This window comes from Puma concolor, chromosome B3 (genome assembly GCF_028749965.1).
Source record: "Puma concolor isolate L17-30 chromosome B3, mPumCon1.1.hap2, whole genome shotgun sequence".
In the NCBI taxonomy this organism is placed as follows: Eukaryota; Metazoa; Chordata; class Mammalia; order Carnivora; family Felidae; genus Puma; species Puma concolor.
Window position 1 is genome coordinate 90804454 of NC_141672.1, and position 27308 is coordinate 90831761.

Genomic DNA, 27308 nt, shown 5'->3' on the forward strand with positions numbered 1-27308 from the left:
CTCCCTCTTTCTCTCCCTCTCTGCCCCTCCCCCACTTGTGCTCATGCTCACATTCTGTCTCAAAATTAATGCTTTGAAATGTGCTCTTTCATCTTAGTACATTAAATGAACAATTTAGAAAAAATATTTATAGATGAAGCTAAGTGAATAATTAAATTTAAAGATGTCACTTTCATAAAATAATTCAAACTTTGTTGTTGGGAAATTTATAGGAAGGCCAAAGACTAGAGCAATAATTTAAAAATAACTCAATTCACTGGAATTTTTAAATTGAAAAAGGAATTAGAGATTGAACTCTCTTTATTACTGATCTCAACACATTACAAAGAAATTGAATTTGTATATGTCATCTCACCACCTTGTCTGGAGAATCTTTGGAAATTATTCATAAACACTTTGAAGAGAACATTTTAAGTAAGGAATAAGGACCATTATGGAAAGCCGATGCATGTACTACTTTTAGCAATTTTGAATGAAGCATGATAAATATATCCTAGCTAATTTACATAAATCTATCCTAAAAAGAAAGCTGAGTACTGGAAAAATTTATGCTGCCTATAGACCTTAAAATCCCACTTTTGGGGCGCCTGGGTGGCGCAGTTGGTTAGGCGTCCGACTTCAGCCAGGTCATGATCTCGCGGTCTGTGAGTTCGAGCCCCGCGTCGGGCTCTGGGCTGATGGCTCAGAGCCTGGAGCCTGTTTCCGATTCTGTGTCTTCCTCTCTCTCTGCCCCTCCCCCGTTCATGCTCTGTCTCTCTCTGTCCCAAAAATAAATAAACGTTGAAAAAAAAAATTAAAAAAAAAAATCCCACTTTTTACATCACATAGAAAGAGAGTATAGCAATAAGGGTTGGTGTCCACTTTGATATCTACACACTAAGATTAAAAAATGAATTTTGGGCATACCTGGGTGGCTCAGTCGGTTAAGTGGCCAACTCTTGATTTTAGCTCAGGTCTTGGTCTCATGGTTCGTGAATTTGAGCCTCTCACTGTTGGCACAGAGCTGCTTGGGATTCTCTCTCCCTCTCTCTCTCTGTACCTCCCTGCCTCTCTCTCTCTCTTTCCCAAAATAAATAAATAAACTTAAAAAAAATACCCCCCCCCCCCAAAAAAAAACCCAAATGAATTTTGGGAAACCCCAGAGTAGAAGAATCATTGTCTTTTTTTTTTTTTTTTTTCAACGTTTATTTATTTTTGGGACAGAGAGAGACAGAGCATGAACGGGGGAGGGGCAGAGAGAGAGGGAGACACAGAATCGGAAACAGACTCCAGGCTCTGAGCCATCAGCCCAGAGCCTGACGCGGGGCTCGAACTCACGGACCGTGAGATCGTGACCTGGCTGAAGTCGGACGCTTAACCGACTGCGCCACCCAGGCGCCCCAGAATCATTGTCTTTTGAACCATTATAAACATATGAAAAAAGAATTTTAAGATGTAAAATTCTTTGAATGAATAAAAATTTTGCCACTAGTTTTACTAATAGCCCCAAAGCACTAATAATGTTTCAATAATTACCAGCCAATATTATGAATATTCATTTACTCACGAATAATATCATGAGTCAGACATCAGAAAGCTAACAAAAATAGAAGAAAATAAGACACCTCCCCCACCGCCACCAATAAAATCAGAACACTGAAAGAGGTATTGATGCTAAAGAACGCCTTGGTGTTGGTGGTATTCTCTACAAGACTTGGTCTTGTAACTCTGCAGGTCTGAAACTTCAGTTACCAGCTTAGCCAGTAGATATCCCCCCAAAAAACTCTCATCATATACCCTCATCTCCCCCAAAAACTCTCTTATTATATGACATTGATTTGTACAAAAGAAGCAAGTTTTTAATAAAACATAAATTTGTCAAGCCCTCTGATATTTATCTAAATCATTTAGTCTCTTTTATCTCATTATGGAAGTCTACTTAAGAAACCAAGTTAAGGTTGGTGAATATATGTAACCAAGGCACTAATAACAGAAATAATATTTCTTCCGGGATATAAATACCTAGTCAGGGGTTGCTATTATTTCCCATAGTGCTTTACAGCTTACAGATGTTTTTTTGTGTGTTTTGTCAAGCGTTTGACTCTCACTCACAAGAACTATATCAAGTAGAGGGTCTGGTATTATCATTTTCCTATCTCTTTTCCTATGAAACAAAAAAACAAAAAACAAAATAAAAAACCTAGAGGTACAGAGAGTTTAAGTGCCTTAATTCAAATCTCATAACTGATACAGTTGACGTCTGTTGCTTTGGTTGGGCCAATTTCCTTCCTCCTTTTGATAACAGGACCCTGATTCTCCTTTAAGGAACTACTCCTGTGCCTTTTAGAACTCCTAGCAGGACTGTCATTCAAGAGGCTCCACCTCTCTCCAATACATGTGACCCACATTAGTCTATCAAGATCTTCTATATCCCCTGGATGTAGAGACTAGTATACAGGTAGGCATTGTGGTCTGAGTACTTTAAGGTTTTTGTTTTAAGAGATTGAAATAAGTGAATTCTAGGAGTGAGTTGGCTTCACTTGAGAGCTATAAGAAGTATGAAAACCTCAAGCTGTTTTCCAGAGAGAAAGCTGCTAGATGGGAGCCAATATGGAGGAAAGTCCAGTGGAGAAAGAGAGAGAGAGAGCAAGAGAGAGCGAGAGAAAGAGAGAGAGAGAGAGAGAGAGAAATATTCCTGATTTCATTTGAAGAAATGGATATAGCTGATGTAGTTTGAAGTGTTGGGGTTTGGAGCCAACAGCCAAGAAATCTTCAAACCTTTTCAGTACAAAAAGAGTGTTTTTATTATAGTCCATGGAAAGGACCCAAGAGCAGAAAGAGCTGCACTGGGGTTGTGAGGAATGACTGGTTATATAATTTGGAGTTGAGGGAGGTAAAGATGAAGGAATCTTCCAAAAGGATTTTCTTATGTTAAAGAAGACTTACCAGATCCTCTAGCTATTGTCAAGCTAAGGTTGTTTTTCCCTCTAGCAAAGCCATGAACATTAAGACCCTTGGGAGTTCCTGGAGGAAAGTCATACTCTGCCTGTCTCAAGTACTGTATTTGTCAATGGGCTGTATGTTATATGGAAATTTAATTTTATCTACATTTCCTTTTGCCTTTATTCTCCACTTCACAGCTATCCCTGAACCTAGATCGACTCCTGGATTTTCAAGTTCAGTGAGTTAGTAAATTCCGTTTTGCTTAGACAAGTTTAGACTTCTTCACTTGCAATTTAAAAAAAAATTCTAGTACAGCTAATAAAAATCTTAGTTATGGTTGAAACACATGTTTTGACGTTAGATCTTTTGCTATTTCCACTGCTGCATACTTCAGAAAGGTTCCCCTACCTATAAATGTCAAACCTGATTAAGAGCCACTGTGGGAGACTTGAGAACCTGCCCTCTTTTCAAGGAGACAACCTGTCTTCTGTTCTAGGTTCTGTCCAAATTTTCATTTTTCAAATAATATCAAGAGAATGAGAAGACAAGCCACAGACTGGGAGGGAGAAAATATTTGCAAAAGACATATCTGATACAGGACTGTTCTTCAAGATACACAAAGAACTCTTAAAACTCAACAGGAAAACAAACGACCTGATTAAAAAATGGGAAGAAGATCTGAACAGACACTTCACCAAAGAAGATAAACAGATGGCAAATACGCATATGAAAAGATCCACATCCTATTTTATCAGGAAATACAAATTGAAACAACCATGAGATACCGCTACACACGTTAGAAGGCCAAAATCCAGAACACTGGCATCACCAAATGCTTGTCAGGACATAGAGTAATAGAAACTCTCATTCATTGCCAGTGGGAATACAAAATGGTACAGTCACTTTGGAAGACAGTTTGGCAGTTTCTTAAAAAACTAAACATACTCACGGAGCCTCGGTGGCTCAGTTAGTTGAGCATCTGAGTCTTGATTTCAGCTGAGGTCAAGGTCTCATGGTTTATGATATAGAGCCCCGTTCCAGGCTCTGCACTGACAGCAGGGATGCTGCTTGGGATTGCCCTCCCTCTGCTCCCCACCTGCTCATGAATGCAAGCACGCATGCATGCTCTTTCTCTCTCAAATAAGTCAACTTAAAAAAAAACAAAGACTGTGGGATGCCTGGGTGGCTCAGTTGGTTAGGCTTCCAATTCTTGGTTTCAGCTCAGGTCATGATCTGATGGTTCATGGGTTCAAGCCCCACATCAGACTCCGTGTTGATGGTGTGGAGCCTGCTGTGATTCTCTCTCTCTCCCTCTCTACCCCTCCCTACTCATGCTCTCTCTCTCTCTCAAAACAAATAGATAAACTTAAAAAAAAAAGTAAACATACTCTTATCATGACATCTTGCTCTTTGGTATTTACCAAAAGGATTTGAAAACGTATGTCTGCACAAAAATCTGTACATGGATAGAAGCTTTATTCATAATTGCCAAAACTTAGAAACAAACCAAGATGTCCTTCATCAATAAACTGTGGTACATCTGAAACTGTTTAAAAGCATAAAGTTGAACAAAAATCAAAATGGCTGCCCCAATACTTCAGCAAAGCTAGATTTTAGAGTACTCTGTTTCCTCTTTTCTGCAAACTTCTGCTCCTCCCATCTTAGTTTTTTGTTTCAGGAACCAGGTACCATGACCCCTAAAGACCTGACAAAGGAGGGTAGGAGTAGGTAAACAATGGTTCCTGTCAAAACCAGCTAGATCCTGTATTTTCCTCTAAAAACCTCAGCCCCTTTCTCTAGGAGGGCTTGCAGGTTTTGAAGGCCATAGCCTGCTGTAGCCTCCTTTGCCCGGCAAAGAAATAAAGCTATTGTTCCTCTTTATCCCAAACTCTGCCTTCGCATTATATTTTGGCTCCAAAGCACAGTGGTTGGTTTTTCACAACACAACTAGACGATGGAATATTCCTTTCTGCCAAAAAGAAATGAGTCACCAAGCCACAAAAAGGCATGGAAGAACCTTAAATGCATATTACTGAGTGAAAAAAGCCAATCTGAAAATGCTACACACTGTATGATTCCAAATATATGAACATTCTGAAAAAAGCAAACCATGGAGTGAAAAGATCAGTGATTGCCAGGGACTAGGGGGATGGATGAACAGGCAGTGCACAGAGGATTTTTAGGGCAGTTAAACTAACTCGGTATGATACTAATAGTGAAGGATACAGGTCATTGTAATTTGTGCGCTCCCATAGAACATGCAACATGAAGAGTAAGCCTTAATGAAAACTATTGGGGGGGTGGGTAAGAGGGACATAAGAAATCTCTACACTCTTAATTTTTTTTAAAACGAGATTCATTTTTTTTAATGTCTATTTTTATTTTTGAGAGAGACAGCAAGCAGGGGAGGGGCAGAGAGAGAGAGAGGGAGACACAGAACCTGAAACTGGCTCCAGGCTCTGAGTGTCAGCACAGAGCCCCATGCGGGGCTCCAACTCAGGAAGGACAAAATCATGACCTAGGCCAAAGTCAGAAGCCTAACCAACTGAGCCACCCAGGTGCCCTGAGATTCATTTTTGTAAATGTTTATTTATTTTTGAGAGAGAGAGAGAGAGACAGACGGAGTGCAAGCATGGGAGGGACAGAGAGAGAGGGAGACACAGAATCTGAAGCAGGCTCCAGGCTCTGAGCTGTCAGCACAGAGCCCAATGTGGGGCTTGAATTCATGAACCATGAGATCATGACCTGAGTAAAGTCAGATGCTTAATTGACTGAGCCACCCAGATGCCCCCTCTCTACTCTTAATTTTGCTATGAACCTAAAATTGCTCTAAAAATAGTCTAGGGGTACCTGGCTGGCTCTGTTGGTGGAGTGTGCAACTCTTGATCTTAGGGCTGTGAATTCGAGCCCCACGGTGGGTACAGAGATTACTTAAAAATAAAACCTTAAAAAATAATAAAAATAAAAAGTGGTCTATTTAAAAAATTTCAAAAGCCACTGCTTTGAACTCTGCATATATTTTTTTTTTTCAACGTTTATTTATTTTTGGGACAGAGAGAGACAGAGCATGAACGGGGGAGGGGCAGAGAGAAAGGGAGACACAGAATCGGAAACAGGCTCCAGGCTCTGAGCCATCAGCCCAGAGCCCGACGCGGGGCTCGAACTCACGGACCGCGAGATCGTGACTTGGCTGAAGTCGGACGCTTAACCGACTGCGCCACCCAGGCGCCCCCGAAATCTGCATATATTTTACAAACCTTTTGGGGGCAAGGTTAAGAAAATGTGAGGGGTGCCTGGCTGGCTTAGTCAGTAGAGCATGCGACTCTTGATCTCAGGGTTGTAAGTTCGAGCCCCATGTTGGGTGTAGAGATTACTTGAAAAAGTAAAATCTTAAAAAGAGAGAGAATGTGTTGGTGAAATAATCCATGTGAAAATATGTTTTGATTTTTTTGAGAGACAGCATGTGTGTGTGTGAGCAGGGGAGGGTCTGAGGAGAGGGAGAGAGAGAATCTTAAGCAGGTTCAAAGACTGTGAGATTATGACCTGAGCCGAAATCAAGAGTCGGATGCTTAACTGACTGAGCCAGTTAGGCACCCCAAAATATGTTTTTTTTTCTACATAGCACAAGGAAGGAATTGTTAACCTTAAAAATAAAACTGTCAGTTATTTTACCAACAAAAATGGGTTTATGTAGGAATGACAAAGAATTGCAATTCAAGGCATATAAGCTTCAGCAAGACCATAGGTAAATCCAATGAGGGAGAATAATGTTATCTTATGAGAAGAAGAAAGAAGTTGGATGGGGTTGTTTTGAATGAAAGTCCATTGAAGGAAAGCAAAAGTTCAGTGTGTGATGAGTTTCACACTGGCTGAATTGCGAGGGTAGTTGAGTTCTTATAGGAGATGCAATGTACATCTTTCTCTGTTGGGGGGTGTAAGATGATTCTGCCTGTTGAAGATTCTGTTGGGGTCTATAATTGGTAATTTTTCCTGTAATTGAGTGGTACTGTGATACTGTTTCCCTTTCTAGCCTCCTGACTCTACTGTAGTGAAGTTATCCTTTATTAATTCTCACAGAATGATGGAAAGTGCAGGAGCATTGCATTGAATGGAATTATTTTAGCAGTTTGCAAATGTAAAAGAATATTTTTCATGTAAATGTATTAGAGAAAAGTGGTTAAAATTGCTTGAGCAATCCTTTTAGACTGGTTAACCATAGGTAAAATGGTAGACTGTTTTCTCTTAGTACCCCAACTTCTCTGATTTCCTAGCTTCAGTTCTTTCTTCCTTTTTTAATTTTTCTAAAAGATTTTGTTTATTTTTAAGTAATCTCCACACCCAACATGGGCTTGAACTCACAACCCTGAGATCGAGAGTTGCATGCTCTACCAACTGAGCCATCCAGGTGCCCCCCTTCTTTCCTTTTTTAAAGTTTGTTTGATTACTTATTTAGAGGATAAGTGGGGAAGGGGCAGAGAGGGGGACAGGGGATCCAAAACAGGCTTTGTCCTGACCACAGAGAGCCCAATGGAGGCCTTAAACTCATGACTGTGAGATTGTGACCTGAGCTGAAGTCAGATGCTTAACTGACTGAGCCACCCAGCTGTTCCCCACCCCGTTTTTTTCTTTTTTATTATTTTGTGAGCACATACCCTATATAAATGTGTTCAAATTCGCAACACTTTAAAAAAAAATTTTTTTTATGTTTATTTTTGAGAGAGAGAGCACAAGCAGGGGAGGACCAGAGAGAGAAGGAGACACAGAATCTGAAACAGGCTCCAGGTTCTGAGCTATCAGCACAGAGCCCGATGCAGAGCTCGAACTCACAAACCATGAGATCATGACCTGAGCCGAAGCCAGACGCTCAACTGACTGAGCCATCCAGGCACCCCAAAATTCACAACACTTTAATGCACTAGAAGCTTAAGGTCGTGGGCTGTAATGTCTTTCTCCTGTTTATCTTCCCCTTTTCCATCCCTTTTCTCTGCAGGCCCCGGTTCCTACATCTTTTTCACTCAAATCTTTTGTCCCCTCCTCCCCATTCTTTCTTCTGTTTTTGGAAAAGGATGGAAAAAAATAAAGGGGAAGGGTGAAGCAAATCCTGTGAGAGAAGTAGGTCACACTGGGAGTAGATTTATCAAATCTTAGCACATTCTAAATGTAGGATATCCTGATCAATAAAAGGAAGAGAAAATCTTCATGTATTAACATTTTTTCCCCTTACTTAAAGCCCCTCCTACATACCTACTCATTTTCAGTTAGCACAAATAAAGGATATAGGGAAATTTAAGGTAAACCACAAAATTGAGGTGAATAAATGGTTTTGGCATATTTATTACATTATACTTGCTCCTTCTCTTTTTGGTTTCAAGGACCAGTAGACTTATTTTCCTTTCCCTATGAGTAAATTCAGTGTTTAACTCTTTCTGGACATCGTTTCTTTGGACTAACTTCTTCAGAGCTATGTGACTATACTTTGTGTTATCTTTTGTCTTCTTAAGTTGTTTTGGCCGAAAAGACTATAGAACACCTTTTAACTGTTGAATCTGTGTTGGTTTTGTCTCCCCAAAAGGCACCATTTTGAGGTCCTTGAGTCTGAAGTATTGTTTTGCTACTTGTGGTGGTGTGTGTTGTTCCCCTCCCCCCCACCCCGTTGGAAGGCTTTACTATTTTTTCTCTGCATATTACATTTGACCTGACCTCCAAGGTTTGGCTTAAGTTCATTTCCTCTATTAAGTTTTTAAAAATTTTCTCCAGTTACTTCCCAATTGTGCAATTGTGGTTGGCTGAATAATGGCCCCTGCCCCTAAACATGTCCACTTTCAATTCCCCAGAATCTGTGAATGTTACCTTACATGGCAAAAAGTACTTGGCAGATGTGGGTTAAATTAAGGACCTTGAGATGGAGAAATGATCCTGGGTTATGCAGGTGGGATTAATGTAAGCACAAGGGTTCTTGTAAGAGGGAGCCCAGAGGATCAGAGTAGGAGAGAAGGTGATGCTACAATGGTAATAGAGGGAGAAAAGGCAATGGGATACGAGGCCAGGAGTCAAGTAATGTGGGCTGTCTCTAGAAGCTGCAAAAGGCAAGGAAACAGATTCCTTCTTCAGAGCCTCCAGAGTAACCAGTCCTGTCAACACCTTGATTTTGGCCCATTGAGACTGATTTTTGACTTCTGACCTCCAGAACTGTCAGATAATGAATTTGTGTTGTTTTAAGCTACCAAGTTTGTGGTGATTTGTTATAGCTCAACAGGAAACTAATATTACATCATTACACCTTTTACAATCCTCTAGGTCTGTTCCACATAATTTATCATTTTATACTGTCATGTTCTCTAATTCTGCTACATGTAAGTGGTAGAATATAAATTCTTGGTAGACAGGAACAAGAATTTTTACCTCTTTTTTAATGATTTCCTTTATTATTTTATTTATGAATTTTTGCTGAAAGCAAAATAGAAGAGAGGACAAGATGATAAAAATAGGCAGGGTGTGACAGTCTAATTTCATCCTATTAAATTCAAATAACCAGTATTTTGAAATCCAAGTAATATGTTTAATACTGTGCATTTGCCATAAGAGGTAAAGAGGTTACCGACAACACATAGGACACAGATCTATTCTAAAAAGCTTTGATATCTAGTTGGGATAATACTAACAAATAACTCGGGTTACCAGGCAGCTTGTAAAAGGCCATCCTGCGTGATTCAGACTTTGGAGATTATAGGTATTTGGAATTTGGCTCTGGAGAATCAATACTTCATTCATTCATCAAATATTTATTGAGAACCCATTATGGTTCTCTGTGAATAAGAGTTTCTGTCTGGAGTTTAAAATCGAATAAAGGAAGTCAAGGGAAATAACTAATACAAGAATGGATTAAGTGCTAAACAGCAGGAGGATGCTTTATAGTTGAGAAAGTTTATTACTACAATTTCTGAAAGTTGAAAGGGTAGGTGGGATTGTGAATCATTTTAAATTAAAGGTATTATTTTGGTCAAGCCTTGGAAGAGGAGTAGGACTTTGAAAAGAATAGAATATTCTGAAGCATGAGTAAGAATACTGTAGACATTAAAGGACATAGTTTTAGCAGTATGTTGGGATGCAACAAAGGATGTTTGAAGGGTAGTGCATTACTTTATTGCCGTGGTAACAAATTACCACAAACATTATAAATTTATTTTCTTATAGTTCTATAGGTCAGAAGTCTTAACACAGTTCTCATTGGGATAAAATTAAGATGTCAGCAGGGCTAAGTTTCATTCTAGAAGCTCTAAGGGTGAATCCACTTACTTGTTTTTTCTAGCTTCTAGAGGTCACCACACACCTGGCCAGTGGTTCTCTTCCTGTATTCTCAAAGCCTTTCTAACCATTCTTCATAGTCACATCTCCCTCTCTACTCTCCTCTTCTGCCTCCCTTTTCCAGTTTTGAAGGCATTTGATTGATTGAACTTGGCCCACTTAATCCAGGATAATCTATTTTAGAGTCAAGTGACTAGCAACCTTAATTGTGGGTGAAGTTTAACATCTTCACAGGTTCTGGGGGTTAAGACCCTGGACATCTTTTTTTTGGGGGGGGGTGCATTATTCTGCTTACCACAGATAGTAAGGAGCTAGCTAATCTTTAAAGGAAAGAAGCCAACAGGGTGTGAATGCACTGATATAGGGCAATGAAGAACAGGTTCATGTTTCTGAGGCTTGACATAAATCCTCATTGTTTTGAAGACAGCTTTGGCTGCCCTGTAATACAATGAACAGGCAATTTTGGAGTGCAACATTAGGAAGCCATTATTCCACTCAAGGTGAGAGCGTCTAAGGGAGGGAATAACTGATGTTGTTTTTATTTGGTCTGAAGCCGCATCTGCCCATTTCTTTAAACATTTTTTTTAATGGTTATTTATTTTTGAGAGAGAGAGAGAGAGAGAGCGCGAGCGAGCGCACAAGCAGGGGAGGGGTACAGAGACACCCAGACACTGAATCTGAAGCAGGCTCCAGACTCTGAGCTGTCAGCACAGCTGACACAGGCTTGAACTCAGGACCGGTGAGATCGACCGGAACAGAAGTCCAACACTTAACGACTGAGCCACCCAGGCGCCCCTGCATCTGCCCATTTCTAAGTTTTTCATCAAAATCATGACAACCTCCCACAGGATCGCTGCATGGGCAGTTTCCGGTAATGGGGCTGAATTTGTCCAGTAGATACTGCAACCCAGGCCTTAAAATCATTCACCTACAATCAACAAGGGGAGACTGGAATCCTGGCAAATCCCCAGTTAGTAAGGCTTAAGCTCAAAAAGCTAAACACGGACATATATATATATATACACACACACACACACATATATATGTGTGTGTGTATATATATATATATATATATATATTTTTTTTTTTTTTTTTTTTTTTTTAAATTAATAGTCCAAACCGAAGGGAAAGCACGCAGTCCTTGTTTTTAAGGTGTTTCCTTAATATGGACAAGAAACTGAAAAGCTGTGCCTCGCTTCGGTGAACAAAGCCCAACTCGGCCAGGTCACACTCAACACAATCGCAACCCACCAGGGAGCGCCCTCTCCACCCTCTCCCGGACAATCGGTCGCAGGAAGTCCCGCACAGCTAACTCTACTGACGCCACGCCCTCCACCCTTCCATGACGTCGGCGCGAAGTCCCAGGAGCACTAGGGGGTAGTAGTCCGGGAGGTGGAAGGTGGAGGCGGAAGGTGGAGGCGGAAGGTGGAGGCGGAAGGTGGAGGCGGAGGCAAGAAAGGGGGCGGTGGACCGGCGGTCACACCGTCTTCCGCTTCCGTCATTTCCGGGTGCGACCGCCGCTTCTGTCCGGCTGGGCGCTGGACGCGTGGGTTGCCCCCTTACTGCCTCTGACCGTTTGCACAACCGCCCCTTCCCTGTTCCCAGCGGGAAGGACATGAGTGTTCCTGGGCCGACGTCCCCGGACGGGGTCCTGGCAGGGCCACCCCACGGCCTGGGGGCCGGGGAGCCGACGCCGGGTACGTGCTACTGGGCGGGGCGGGCGGCCGGGAGCCCGGCCGCTCCGCGGGAGGGAGCAGCTTGGTCCCGAGGCTCTGGCCCCCGTGCGGAAGTGGGGAACCGCGCCGGCCCCGGTGCCCACCTGAATGAGTGGGAAACGAAGTTTGGAGGGGAGGCAGTGTTTGGGTGGCGATTGATGGTGAGGTCATTCTGTGACTGTGTGTTGACTCCAGCACATTGTTAGTGGTTGAAGATGAATTTGTCAGAAAGTTGATCGGTTTGTAATTCAGAGAATTGATGTATTCAAGTATTATTGACTACTCACTCATGAAATGTTTTACTTACTGTCATTCCTCCAGCGGTTTTCTCAACCCGAGTTCCAAGAGAGATTTAAGCCCTAATACCCTAAGACATCCATTGCATGCAATGAATTGACTTGCTAGGCATCCTGAATGGTACTGTTTACCATTCTCGGGAGAATTGAGAAGACAGGGCATGAAAACAGTTTCTGTGTCCTCTGGTTCAGATGAGGAACCCCACATAAGAAAGGCTACAGGGCTTTCGATGTGTCGTTTCTACCTCCTGTTCTAGGAATATAGGGGTTACTTAAAAATAGTGCTTTCAGCCCTTTCTTGGTCATGCTTTTCCTCAGTGATCGCCCCCTCTTTACACTTGCATAAGCTGACTTCCTGGTGTATGTGCAGCTTGGGTCCTTCTCCGCTTGCCTTTCCGTTCGCTTGCTGGATACTTTGACATGGTTGTTTTGCACCAGCCTCACATACGGCATGTGCATGAATAAAAGTAGATGTCTGATTCCATTAGTACCAAGTCACCCTCAGTTGAAACTTTGACGGTAACTCTTGATTTTCTTCTCACTTGCCTCCTATTTCTATTTTAGTCTAGGGGATTCCACTATGCAATTTCCATCTCCTCTCTAGTTTTACTCTTCCAAGAGCAGTTGTAAGGCTATCCACCCCCAGTCTCTTACTCTTCCATTGCACGTATCCCACTGTTGTCATATCACTGCCCCAAGATAAAGCTCCAGTCATGTCATTTTCTTGCTGGGAAACCTTAAAATGGCTCCTTACTTCTTCCTAAGCAAAAGGGCAAACCCCTTAGCTTGACACTCAGGGATCCTCATAGGCTGGCCAGATGGTCTTGTAGCTCACTTTTGCGTATGCCCTATGCTCCAGACCCTCCCAAACTACCTTGTCTTTCCAGAGCAATCCTATAGTCCCACCTTTCCTTATGCTGCCTTTTTTTTTTTTTTTAACCTATATCTTATTCCTTCTTTTAGAATTCTTACCCATTTGGAAATAGTGGCCCTCAAAGATTGTTCTGGGAGTGTAAATTGGTGCCATCTCTTAGGAAGGCAGTTTTGCAGTGTCTGTTTAAGAAATGCATAAACTCTGTCCCGTGATTCAACTTCTAAGAATTTATCCTACACAAACATTGACATAGATACGCAAAGACAAGCAAGGAAACTCCTGGCAACATTGTTTGAAATAGCAAAAAGTGAAAATAACCTAAATACCTGTCCTTAGGTATCTTAGTCTCCATGGGCTGCTGCAACTAAGTACCACAGACCGGGTGGCTTAAACAACAGACATTTATTCCTCAAAGTTCTGGAGTTCTATGAAGTCCAGGATCTGTGTGCTGACCAGATAGGTTCCTGGTAAGAGTCCTCTTCTGATCTTGCAGACAGCTGCCTTCTCGCCTTGCCGATACCTCACATGGTAGAGGGAGAGAGTTTGGTTTCTCTTTATCTTTTAAGGATACAACCCCATCATGGGGCCCCACCTTCATGACCTCATCTAAACTGAATTACTTCCCAAAGGTCCCACCTCCAGCTACCTTTATGTTGGAGGTTGGGGCTACAAAATAATGTAGGGGGGACACATTCAGTCCATAGCAGGGAACTAGTTAAACAAAATATAGTAGAATTCTATTCTGTTAAAAAGAATGTAGTAGATGCATATATGCTCATATGGAAAGATATCTAAGGTGTATATTTAAGAGTTGCAGAACAATATGAGTAATATTTATGATTAAAACAGGGCTTCTGCATAGGTATGCAGTGATAATTTTTTTGAAGGCTATATTGGAAACTACAGAGTGTCTGCATTAAGGGAGTTAGAAAGAGTTTTTTTTTTAAGATTTTATTTATTTTTAAGTAATCTGCACCAAATGTGGGGCTCAAACTCGTAACCCTGAGATCAAAAGTCACATACTCTCTACCAGCTGAGCCAGCCAGTGTATGCTGAGAAAGAGTATTTTTACTATTAGCCTATACCCCCCCTTCTGTGTTTTAAGCTTTTACAATGAGTAATACTTTAAAAAAAATGTTTATTTATTTTGAGAGAGAGCATGGGGGAGGGGCAGAGAGAAAGAGGGGGACAGAGGATCTGGAGCAAAGCAGGCTCCCTGCCGACCATAGACAGAAGATAGCCCAAGATGGTGCTCAAATTCACGAACCGTGAGATCATGAGATCATGACCCTGAACTGAAAAGTCAGACGCTCAACTGACTGAACCACCCAGACGCCTCCTTTTTTTTATGTTTCCCTCTGAGTTTCCATAACAGTTTCTGTTTCTCTAATGCTCCTTCTCATATATTATCATTATGATTCCCCTGTATCAAGCTCTGTGTACAGGGGGAGGGGGACTTGCTTAATTTATTCTTGTAACCTTGGAAACTAGTAGGGAGTACAGGTGTGCAACTAATGTTTCTTGTATGAGTAGGGTAAGGACCCTTTCTTTTAATCTCCCACAGTAAAGTACCTTGAACTTAGTAACTTAATGTATGTAGAGACGTGAGTAAGTCAGACTCTTCCAATTATTAACCAGAATATTGGGGTAGAGTAGGAGGAGGACTGTGAGTTAAATGTTTATATATTGTAAGGGAGACATAGTAGCTATTGTTCTTAAAGTTGAGATATCCTTATTTGGGTGTTTCTGTTTATCTGTAATACTTGTTTTCTGTATTTCCTTAAAGAGTTGCTGTTGTTTGCACCGTTACTGTAATCAAGCCTTAAGCAATGGCATTAATTTTCAGATATTCTTTATTCACTTCCCATCTGATGGTACATGAATGGCAATATTTGCAAATACTCTGCTTTTTCCTGTTAAATTTTTGTTTCATTTGTGGAGTGCTTCAGTTTCTAGTTACCTCTTGTCCGTTTGAACATTGCCTTGTGATTTAGAGAATTCCAAAATTTGTTCATGTATTTCTCAGAATCAAAATAAAAACCATACTACTTTTTTTATCTATAAAAACTTACTTTGGGGGCTCCTGGGTGGCGCAGTCGGTTAAGCGTCCGACTTCAGCCAGGTCACGATCGCGGTCCGTGAGTTTGAGCCCCGCGTCAGGCTCTGGGCTGATGGCTCGGAGCCTGGAGCCTGTTTCCGATTCTGTGTCTCCCTCTCTCTCTGCCCCTCCCCCGTTCATGCTCTGTCTCTCTCTGTCCCAAAAATAAATAAAAACGTTGGAAAAAAAAAATTAAAAAAAAAAAAACTTACTTTGAATATGACAGCATGTTGTTTTCCTCCATCTTGCTAAATTGTAAATCTGTGGTAAAAACTATACTTGGAAGTGAGCTATAAGGAATGTGGCATGATAAATGTATTTTACATAATGATCTAATTTGATGTTACTGAGTATTACCAGATTATGATTAAATGGAGATGTTTCAGAATTTAATGTTTAAAAATGTTCTTAGAGTACAATTTTAGTAATGTGACCATCTGACTTCCTTATGTCATTAAAAAATTTTTTTTTACTGTTTATTTTTGAGAGAGAGAGACAGAGCATGAATGGAGGAGAGGCAGAGAGAGAGGGAGACACAGAATCTGAAGCAGGCTCCAGGCTCTGAGCTGTCAGCACAGAGCCCCACGCAGGGCCTGAACCCATGAACTGTGAGTTCATGACCTGAGCTGAAATCAGACATTCAACCGACTAAGCCACCCAGGCACCCTTTTTTCCCTCATTTTAAGCCAGTGATTCTAAAATCTTAAAAACCACTCACTGAACCATGTTTAGAAATAGTTTTGTACTTTTCTTGTAGGAGTAGTGATTGATGGTTATTCATTTTAGACATCTTTTGTACAGGTTTTATTTTTAAGTAATCTCTCCGCTCAATGTGGGGCTCATGTTTATCTCACAACTCTGAGATAAAGAGTTGCATGCTCCATTGACTGAGCCAGTCAGGCGCCCCCATTTTAGATGTTTTTGAGTGCCTGACTGCTTACACTGTTATTATTCAAAGGAAAAGCGTGAGGCGTAGTTCCTGGCACACGTCTAGATTTACATGCAATTATTATATACTATTTTCTATGGTAAATTAAGGTGCTGGTCTCCAGAGAAGAGAAATCCTTTGAAAATCTTCTAACAATGATAAAACAGCTTCCCTTTTACATATAAATAGTATATCAAGCTTTATGAAAAGTAAATATTGACCCACATTTTTACTTACATTGAATTGAAAAAGAAATTTTTTTAGGCATTGCATTTATATGAATGTATATAGAATTTCTGCATGCTTTTGAAAGGAAGGATTTATTGCTTTCATTCAGTGACTTTTTCCTACTTTTAGGCCTCAGACTCTTAATAATCCACTGAAAACTATACATCTCTTGCCCTGAAAAATACATAAACATATAGAATATGTTTTGCATATGTTAATGTTCTTTTAATCCAGACTTTACCTTATACTAGTAGCTTAAAAACATTTTTTTGAATGCACATATCCTGTTTATTAGAGGACACTCAGAAGGTAAAGCTAAAAGAAAAGGAAGGGGGTGCCTGGGTGGCTCCATCAGTTAAGTGTCTGAGTCTCGATTTCGGCTCAGGTTATGATCTCATGGTTTGTGATATTGAGCCCTGTTTTGGGTTCCAAGATGACCACACGGAGCCTTCTTGGGATTCTCTCTCGCTTTCTCTCTGGCCCTCTCCCACTTGTGTGTACATTTTCTCTCTCTCTCTCTCTCTCTCTCTCTCTCTCTCTCTCTCTCCCTCCCTCTCCCTCTCTCTCTCAAAATAAATAAAAGAAAGGGAAGGAAGGATGCCTGTAGTGTCCTGTGTGTGTGTGCTCTGAACCTCACTGTCAGCCCCCTCCCTCACTATTACTTCTTTTACCCCTGTGTCCATTTAAAAGACTCCTACGTTTGATTTTCTTTTGGGGACAGGTTTAAGTGACACTTCTCCAGATGAAGGGTTACTAGAGGACTTGGCTGTAGAAGACAAAGCTGTGGAGCAGCTGGCAGAAGGATTGCTTTCTCACTACCTGCCAGACCTGCAGAGATCAAAACAAGCTCTTCAGGAACTCACGTGAGCTAACAAAAACCATGGTTGCACTCATTTCCCCTTTGGCATAGTTATAGTTTACTATATGTATATGTATAAGTGTATATGTATATGTATGTATATGTATATGTGTATGCTCTATTAAGGTATAATATTTTGCAATATTGAATACAGTTGAGTATTTCTGTCTTTAGCGGTAGCAAATGGGAGTGAAGGAATACTTAGTAACCTAAATGTAAAAAGTGAAGTGAATACTTCTAGAGTGTGTGGTCTCTTGTAAGAAGTACCCCTGGGTGCTTGGGTGGCTCAGTCAGTTAAGTATCTGACTTTGGCTCAGGTCATGATCTCACAGGTTTGTGAGTTCGAGTCCCACATCAGGTGAGCTTCAGCCCTGCTTTGGGTGAGCATGATCCCTGCTTTGGGTGAACACGAGCCCTGCTTTAAGTGAGCCCCTCTCCTGTCTCTCTGTCTCCCTCTCTCTCCTCCTTGTGGGATTCTCTCTCTCCCTCTCTCTCTCTGCCTCACACTCACTTGTGTCCTCTCTCTCTCAAAAGGAAAGGAAAAAAAAAAAAAAAAAGAAAAAGCCACCCCTGTATCTTGTCTAGACTCTTTGATTAGTTTTGGTGTTTTACCATCATTTTATGAAAATATTGCCTGTTGGAAGTGTTGCAAAATTGCCATGGGAGTCAGATTTGTTTTCAGTCGCTGGTTCACATGAGTTGCCAAAAATGTTTAAGTGTCTTTTTTGGGGAGGACCCATTTCTTTTCTGGTGGTCTACCAGCTAAATAAAGGATTGGAGGATACACCAAGAGAAGAACAGGATAAGGAAGAACGGAACTCGTAGAGGAGGATCAGTATGCAAAACCACACACTAACTTTATCAGCTCCCACTCGGAAACAGTGGACCGAACTTCTGCTTCCTCTTGGGTAGGACCTCGCATGGTTGCCCAAGCTGGCCTATCATTTCTTTCTGTGGTGGTCAGCCATAAACTGGCCTGTGAGCTGCTGCTGCTGCAAGACCTACCCTTTGAAACGTTACCTTAAAGGCCTGTATTAGTGCAAAAAGAGAGAAACAATCACCCACGATGTCCATTCTGTAAATATCAGTAAGTAATGTTATAATCCTTGGATTTGGAGGTGATAAATGAGTATGTAAGTGGAACTGTGTTCTGCTATGTGTGGCACACTACTGTAATCAGGGCGTTGGCAGCACCCTTGGTTTTCTGCTGGTTCCGATGAGATTTTTTATCCCAAGTGTGTGGTATGCCTTGTATTTTAAAGCCGGTCAATTCATGTGGCAAAAAAGTCATAAAGATTTTGTAGGGGAGTTTGAATGAAGTAAAAGTATGATCAACTGAAGGGTGGTAAGAAACTCTGCAAGCCAAAGATATCTGGATATGTTTTGCTGGGAAGGAAGCTGGGAACCACAGTTTAATTGCAGAGTTTAACTTATGACATTGGCTAAAATGTAGTGGTTTATTTTTTTTATTAAAAAAAATTTTTTTTAACGTTTATTTATTATTGAGAGACAGACACAGAGTGTGAGCAGGGGAGGGGCACAGAGAGAGGGAGACCCAGAATCTGAAGCAGGCTCCAGGCTCTGAGCTGTCAGCACAGAGCCCGACGTGGGGCTCGAACTCACAAGCTGTGAGATCATGACCTGAGCCGCAGCTGGACGCTTAACCGGCTGAGCCACCCAGGTGCCCCTAAAATTTAGTGTTTTATTTAATTAATTAATTATTTTTATTAAAAAAAAATTTTTTTTAATGTTTATTTTTGAGAGAGATAGAGAGACAGAGCCCGAGCAGGGGCGGAGCAGAGGAGAGAGGGAGACACAGAATCCAGAGCAGGCTCTAGAGCCCGACACAGGCCTCGAACTCACAAACTGTGAGATCATGACCTGAGCCGAAGTCAGAAGCTTAGCCGGCTGAGCCACCCAGGTGCCCCTAAGATTTAGTGTTTTAAATAACCCCTCTTATCTTCTGAGGCACCTAGACGACGACGATGATGATAGTAACATCAGCTACTGTTTATTGCTATATGTTCTACTTGCCTGGCACTTTATATACCATATCTCGATCCTGACACCTGCTTTTGAAGTATTAATATTATTCCTGTTTACAGTTGAGGAAACTGAGGTTCAGAAATGTTAAGTAAACCGAAAAAGATTACATAGGTAGTGGTAGAATTAATAATGGAATATGATGAGTAAGCAGTTATTATACCTCTTTAGTATTAAGGAAAGTCACGTTTCAGAGAAAGGAAGAAGGTGTTTTCAAGCAGCTGCCTCTTTCATCCCTGTCTACAAATCCCACTACTGATAAAGATTTAGGGGAAAGAGTACTGGATGGAGTGAAGCATCCTGACTGTTGTCAAACAGTTTAATTTTCATTAAGCCACTGTAAGTTACAGAAACAGGCCCACAGAGGTGAAGGAGAAGGTTGTGGTAGATACAAGTTAAGTTTACTTTGTAGCTAGTAATGGGAAGACCGGGAACAAAACTAACTTTATATATAAGAAAGGTTATGAATGTTCTTTTACATGTATTTGTCATTTTAAGAACCCCTGGAAAGAAAGAAAAGAGGGAGTCTGGGATTTAGGCCCTAAAAGTCTCTGGCAAGGTACAATCGTAAGTAGCCTTAGTGGCGTTCCTTTTGAGATAAGCCACACTTGGACTGTCCAAGGAAATAGCTTTTTTCTCAGAGGATCATCCCCCAGATACTGCATTGATACTTCCTGGTCACTTCCAGCACATTTACTACAGATGATACAAAACTTTAAGGGAAAGGAACGTGAGTCATTTCTACCTGATACTGAAGCTAAATATTCTGTGGAACCTTTTTCTAGAGTGTCTAGACTTATGGATCATGAAAACACTGTACTTATAATTACTGTTTTATTATTATTACTTTTTTTAGAGAGAGAGAGAGAGAGAGAGTGCAAGCAGGGAGAGGGGCAGAGGGAGAGAGAGAGAGAATCTTAAGCAGGCTCCACACTCAGTGCAGAGCCCAATGCAGGGCTCAATCCTATGACCATGGGGTCATGACTTGAGCCGAAATTGAGAGTTGTACACTCAACTGACTGAGCCACGCAGGCGCCCCTAATTACCATTTTATTATAAAGAATACAGATCAGGACCAGCCAAATGAAGAGACACATAGGGGAAGGTGTGGGAGTATATCCACCCCAGAGCTTCTGTGGCTTCTTCTAGTGAAATTAGGGCATTTACCCTCTTGGCACATCGATGTGTTTACCAACCAGGAAGCTCTACTGAGCCTCAGTGTTTAAAGTTTTTATTGCTGCTTCACTCTGTGAGCACAACTGATTGAATCATTGGCTATGTAATTGAACTCACTCTCCAGCCTCCCTCCTACAACCTCTCTTCTCTGGAGAATGGACTGATAGCACATGGCTCAAAGCCCCAACCCTGTGACCACATGATTGATCTTTCTGGCATGAGCAGCCCCCATCCTGAAGCTCTAGGGGCCCACCATATGTCACCTCATTAGCATAAACTCTGGTGTGCTTGAAGAGGGGTTCATAACTAATGAAGATACTTCTATCATTTGAGAAATTACAGAAGTCTTAGAACAGACGTGCCAGGAACCTGGGACAAAGATCAGGCAAATTCATGCTTATACAATAAATGTTTATTCAGATTTTTTGCCTGTTTTTTGTTTCTTTTTTTTAAGTTTATTTATTTATTTTGAGGTGGGGAGGGGCAGAGAGAGCGAGGAAGAGAAAGAATCCTAAGGAGGCTTTGCAATGTCAGCATGGAGTCTGATACTGGGCTCGATATCACAAACTGAGATCACGACCTGAGCCGAAATCAAGAGTCGGACACTTAACTGACTGAGCCACCCAGCCGCCCCTCTTTTGCCTATTTTTTAACTGGGTTGTTTATTTTCTTTTTTAAAAATGTTTATTTATTTTTTGAGAGAGAGAGAGGATGTGCATGTACATGTGAGTTGGGGAGGGGCAGAGACAGGGAGACAGAGGATCAGAAGCAGGCCCTGGCTGTCAGCGCAGAGCCTGACTCAGGACTCAAACTCATGAATCATGAGACCATGACCTGAGCCATGACCTGACCCGAAGTCAAATGCTTAACTGACTGACCCACCCAGGTGCCTTGGGTTATTTATTTTCTTACTGTTGAGTTTTAAGTGTTCTTTGTATTCTTTGATACAAATCCTTTATATGTCTTACAAATATTTTCTCCAAGCATGTGGCTTGTCTTCGTACTTGTAAGAGTGTCTTTTACAGAGCAGAATTTTTAATTTTAAAAGTCTGACTTACCAATTTTTTTAAAGTTTTTTTTTTTTATGTTTGTTTATTTTTGAGAGAGCAGTAGTGGGGGAGGGGCAGAGCGAGGGGTATAGGATCTGAAGGGGGCTCTGCGCTGACAGGCTGACAGCCGTCGTGCCGATGATGCGGCTCGAACTCAAGAACTGTGAGATCATGACCTGAGCCAAAGTTGGACACTTACCCAACTGGACCTCCCAGGTGCCTCTTAAAGTTTTGTTTTGTTTTTTTAATGTTTGTTTATTTCTTTTGAGAGAGAGAGAGAGAGAGAGAGAGAATATCCCAAGCAGGCTCTGTGCTGTTAGCTCAGAGCCTGATGTGGGGCTTGATCCCACAAACCATGAGATCATGACCTGAGCCTAAATCAAGACTCAGACACTTAACCAGACTGAGCCACTTAATTTTTCTTTCATGGATCATGATGTTGATATTTCATGTAAAAATTCATCACTGAATCAAGGTCACCTAAGATTTTCTTCTGTGTTTTCTTCTAGATGTTTTAGAGTTTTACTTTTTATATTTAGACCTATGGTCCATTTTGAGTTAATTCTTATGAAATTGTAAGGTCTTTGTTTAGGTTAATTTCTTTGCACGTCAATGTCCAGTTGTTCACTCGCATTTGTTGAAAAGACTAGCCTGAATCCACTGCATTATCTTTGCGCTTTTGTCAAAGAGTTGACTGTATTTGTGTGGATCTATTTAAGAGCTTTCTATACTGTTGCATTGATGTGTCTGTTTTACCGATATCATGCTGTTTTGATTTCTGTAGTTTTGCAGTAAATCTTGAAATTGGGTAGCGTAAGTCTTCCAGCTTTGTTCTTATTCATTGTGTTTTGGCTATTCTTGGTCTTTGCCTTTCTATGTGAATTTTAGAATCAGTTTGTTGATATCTCCAAAATAACTTGGTGTGGTTTAAATTCAGATTGCATAGATTCCATAGATCAAGTTGGGAAGAATTGGGAGGATAACAATATTGAGTTTCTTATTCCATGTACTTGCAATATCTGTTACTTGGATCTTTTAAAATTTATTTCATTGGAGTTTTATAGTTTTTGTTTATAGCTCCTGTACATATTTTGTTAGATTTATATCAAAGTATTTCGTATGAGGTATTGATTTTTCTAATTTTTCTAATTATTCACTGCTGACTTTTATACATTAACCTGATATCCTCCTGAAACCTTGCTATACTCACATATTTTGTTGATTCTTTGGGATTTTCCACATGGGCAATCATCTGTGAACAAAGACAGTTTTATTTCTTCCTTTCCAGTCTGTATACATTTTATTTCCTTTTCTTGTCTCATTACATTAGCTAGAGCTTCCAGTACGATGTTGAATAGGAATAGGGAGCAGACATCCTCTCCTTGCTCCTGATCATAAAGGGAAAGCGTCTAGTTTCTCACAAGTGTGATGTTAGCTGTAGTTTTTTTTAATGTTCTATATCAAGTTGAGGAAGTTCCTCTCTCTAGTTTGTTGAGAGTTTTTAATCATGAATGGGTGTTGGACTTTGTCAAATGTCTTTTCTGCATCATATAATAGTACCAAATGATTTTTCTTCTTTAGTCAGTTGATATGCTGGATCACACTGATTGATTTTCAAATGTTGAACCTGCTTTGAATACTTGGAATAAATCTCATTTGATTGTGGTGTATAATTCTTTTTATATATTGTTGGATTTGTTTTGTTAATATCTTGTGGAGGATTTTTCCATCTCTGTTCATAAAAGATACTGGTCTAGAGATGCTTGGGTGGCTCAGTCAGTTAAGTGTCTGACTCTTGATCTCAGCTCAGGTCTTTATCTCAGGGTGGTGAGTTCAGGCCCTGCTTTGAGTTCTGTGTTGTATGTAGAGCCTACTTTAAAAAAAGATACTGATCTACAGTTTTCCTTTCTTGTAATATCTTTCTTTATCTGGTTTTGGTTTTCACATAATGTTGGCCTCATAGAATGAGTTAGGAAGTGCTCCCTCTGCCTTGGCTTTGCTGGAAACTATTGTGGAGAATTTGTGTAATTCCTTCCTTAAATATTTGGCAGAAATTAAGTGTGAAGCCATCTGGTCCTGGCATTTTCATTTCTGGAAGGTTATTACTTACTGACTGAATTCCTTTAACAAATGTAGACCTACTTAGATGATCTGTGTCTCCTTGTGTGAGTTTTGGAAGTTTGTGTCTTTCAAGGAATTAGTCATTTCCATCTGAGATATCAATTTGTGGACAGAGTTGTTGGAGGTATTCTTTTATGGTCCCTTTAATGTCCATGGAGTCAGTGATGGTTTCTCTTCTATAAGTCATGTTAGTAATTTGTGTCCTCTCTCTTTTTCTTTGTGAGCCTGGCCAGAGGTTTATCCATTTTATTGATCTTTTGAAGAACCAACTGTTGGTTTCATTGATTGTTCTTTACTGTTTTCTAGTTGTAACAGTGTCATTGCTTTCCTGTTTACGTGGGATCATTGACTTGCTGGGTTCTTCTTATCTGTTCTATATTTCACTTTCTGTGGTCTCTAGTCAGAGCTGAAGGGACAAACTTGTGACCTGTGGGATTTGCCAAACTTACTGCTGGATGGTGGAGATGTTGTAACTACTTTTCATTCTCTACATTGCTATTTTTTTCATCATTGTTCTCTGTTTAGCATAGCTTCACAAGCAAATCATGTCATATTTTGCTTTGCCTGTAGTATTCTTTAAAATGTTTAGAGGCGCCTGGGTGGCTCAGTCAGTTAAGCATCATGATGTCAGCTCAGGTCATGATCTCGCAGTTTGTGAGATCGAGTCCCTGCGTCGGGCTCTGCGCTGACAGCATGGAGCTGCTTGGGATTCTCTCTCTCTCTCTCTCTCTCTCTCTCTCTCTCTTTCTGTCCCTCTCCAGCTTGTGCACACATGTGCACTCTATCTCTCTCAAAATAAATAAATAAACCTTAAAAAAAATTTTTTAATGTTTAATTCAGTGGCCCCTCAGTGTTTCTGATCCCGTGAGCCTAGCATTGGTTGATCCGGAGAGGGACGTCAGGAAAGTTGGCTTCTATTCCTCAATAAAAGGATTTGAATCAGAATTTTCATGAGGAACCTTAGAAGTTAATTTCTGGTGTGAGCTTCCCACTTTATAAATAATGCAATTTAGGCCCAGGAAAATAAATTTCCAAGATTATACAACTGGTTATTGGTGGGGCATCTTGTGATTTCTGGTCCTGTTTTTTCATCTTCTTACTACCCTCTTCTGATTTAGTATAACTTGATACTGCATTTTCCCCAACTCTAATCTAAAAAGTCATGGCTCCCCAGAGCACCTGGGTGGCTCAGACGGTTGAGCATCAGACTTCAGTTCAGGTCACGATGTCACGTTTCAGGAGTTCAAGCTCAAGCTCGCTGCTGCCGAGGGAGGCACAGAATCAAGCAGGCTCCAGGCTCTGAGCCATCAGCCCAGAGCCCGACGTGGGGCTCGAACTCACGGACCGCAAGATTGTGACCTGAGCTGAAGACGGATGCTTAACCGACTGAGCCACCCAGGCGCCCCTCAACTGAATTTTTACTTTTGACATTAACCAAGATGAAATGTGATTCCTCTTTAAAAAAAGTTTTTTTTAATGTTTATTTATTTTTGAGAGAGAGAGAGAGAGAGAGAGAGAGAGAGAGAGACAGTGTGAGCAGGGGCAGGGGAGGGGCAAAGAGAGAGGGAGACATAGAACTGGAAGCAGGCTCCAGGCTCCGCGCTGTCAGCACAGAGCACAACGTGGGGCTCGAACTCACAAACTTGTGAGATCATGACCTGAGCCGAAGTTGGACGCTTAACCGACTGAGCCACCCGGGCGTCCTAAATGTGATTCCTTTTTAATGAACCAGCACTTAACAGTATGTATGGTTTATTTTGGCTATGTGCTTTTGTTTCAGACAGAACCAAGTTGTATTACTAGACACACTGGAACAAGAGATTTCAAAATTTAAAGAATGCCATTCTATGTTGGATATTAATGCTTTGGTAAGTATGATGTGAGTTGACATAGTTTAATGACATCTTGGCTTAGAAATAATTAGGTTTTTCCTGTGCGATGTTGTAGTTAGGTATGTTTAGGATCTTTTCCTCTAAATTTTTTTTTAACATTTTTTTAAAAGTTTATTTATTTATTTTGAGGCAGGGGGTGGGGGGAGAGAATCCCAAGCAGGCTCTGCACCAGCAGCACGGAGCCCAATGCAAGGCTTGAACCCACAACTGTGAGATCATGACCTGAGCCAAAACCAGGAGCCGGACACTTAACTGACTGAGTCACCCAGGCACCCATTTTCTCTAATTTTTAAATTTTAGAATTTGTTCTTTAATGGGAAACCTTGATTTACTTTACTAGAACTTCTGTTGTCTTGACTTGTTATCTTTCAGATGTTGAGCCTATAGTAGGAAAAGGAACTTATTTGTGACTGTCTGGAATAGATGTGCTCATAGTTAAAGACTTCTAAAAGGGAACTAAAAGTAAGGAACTTTTGGGGTACTGTTTTCCCTTAAGGAAAGTGCATCTTTCCTAATCAATTACATGGCTTTTTTAAAACCAGCATTTTGTTTAATTGTATGGCCCATTCATAATGCCATCACAAATTAATACTGAAATGGACTCTTTGGGGATCCTTTATAGACACTTTATATCTTTCAGTATATATGATAGTAGTTGAGTTTCATCAGAAGCTTTATAGTTTTTTGATGAGAGGAACTGCTACTCTTTATTTTAAGAAACAGGGAATTGACAAAAATAAGGAACTTGTGGCTACCTTTCTCTTCACCTCAACGTGAAGCACTAGCTTGGTTTGCATGATTTTGTAGACTTTTATATGAATGTCAAAAAATGAGCTTTCTGTTGGACAAATGTGGCTCATTAATTTTTCCCTTTATTATAATCAAAAACAAGTCTGTTTTCTCTTGCATTAGGCAGAAGCCTGGGGTAGTAAATGCAAAGTTTTCTGACTTGTGAAGGAAGTGGACAAGGCTACACTGACCTACTTGTGTCTTCCCCACTGAGTTCATATTGCAGCAGAACGAATATTTGCTGAGTGAATGAATGATAAATGAATGAACCAAGCAGATGTAATAGTGTTGCTTCAGTCTGAAGGGGCAGAAACTGTCTTCCTGTTTTTTCCTCTCTCAGCCCAAGTGGTTCGATTATCATTCAGGAACTGAAAACTCTGAGGCCCAGAGAGAGAGCGAGAGGGTCTGGAAGCTCTAGAGCTCATCAGACTAAGACTTTACTTGTAGATACATGAAGGCTGCTAATTTCTCTACTGACACTCCTCTCACTCTTATTACCTGGTCTCTGTCTGTTAACCTTGGCTCCTGAGAATGAGGTGCTTTTTTCTTTCTCTCCCATCCCTGGCTGAGATGGAAAAGTCTATACATACCATAGCTTGGGAAGACAAGTGTCCTTACAGAGGTTGTTCTGCTTGGTCTCGCTTTAGAAGCCCCGGGAACATGACCAGATTTGTCCACAGCCCTCCCAGGATTCTCTGACCACAGCTTGGTTTTTTCTGATGGGCGGACACTTCACTTCAGTTGTCCTGTTCTCCTTTGTGAAGACAGTAGAGTGTTGTACTTTTTCTCAAATGAAACTCATAGCATTATTGGATAGTCTTACTAAAAGTTTAGGATTATATTGCATGTTTTTAAAGCACAGTGTTACCTGTACACAATATAAATGTCTATTTTATATTTAGTAACTTTTTTTTTTTATCAGTTTGAACTGAATCAAGTGTTATCAAATACCTACTAAAGGCTTAAATAAAATTTGAATTTTGGAATGAAAATGTGGAGATAATTAAGGCTTT

The 27308-nt window shown here is 40.8% G+C and overlaps 1 protein-coding gene across 3 annotated transcripts in view; it reads left to right on the forward strand.

Annotated features, from left to right (window-relative positions):
• Positions 1 to 27308, forward strand: part of BLOC1S6 (biogenesis of lysosomal organelles complex 1 subunit 6) — a 128838-nt gene that overhangs the window by 98145 nt on the left and 3385 nt on the right. For 2 of the 3 annotated variants that reach the window (XR_015252631.1, XM_086710605.1), the window contains exons 3-4: positions 17088 to 17229; positions 25395 to 25482. Coding sequence is in view for 2 of the 3 variants with exons in the window: in XM_086710605.1 (XP_086566731.1) it covers positions 17088 to 17229; positions 25395 to 25482 (230 nt within the window). In the remaining variant the exon portion in view is untranslated. Of the gene's footprint in view, positions 1 to 11708; positions 11925 to 17087; positions 17230 to 25394; positions 25483 to 27308 lie in introns of those variants that run through there. The other variant, XM_025919788.2, reaches the window with a different exon arrangement.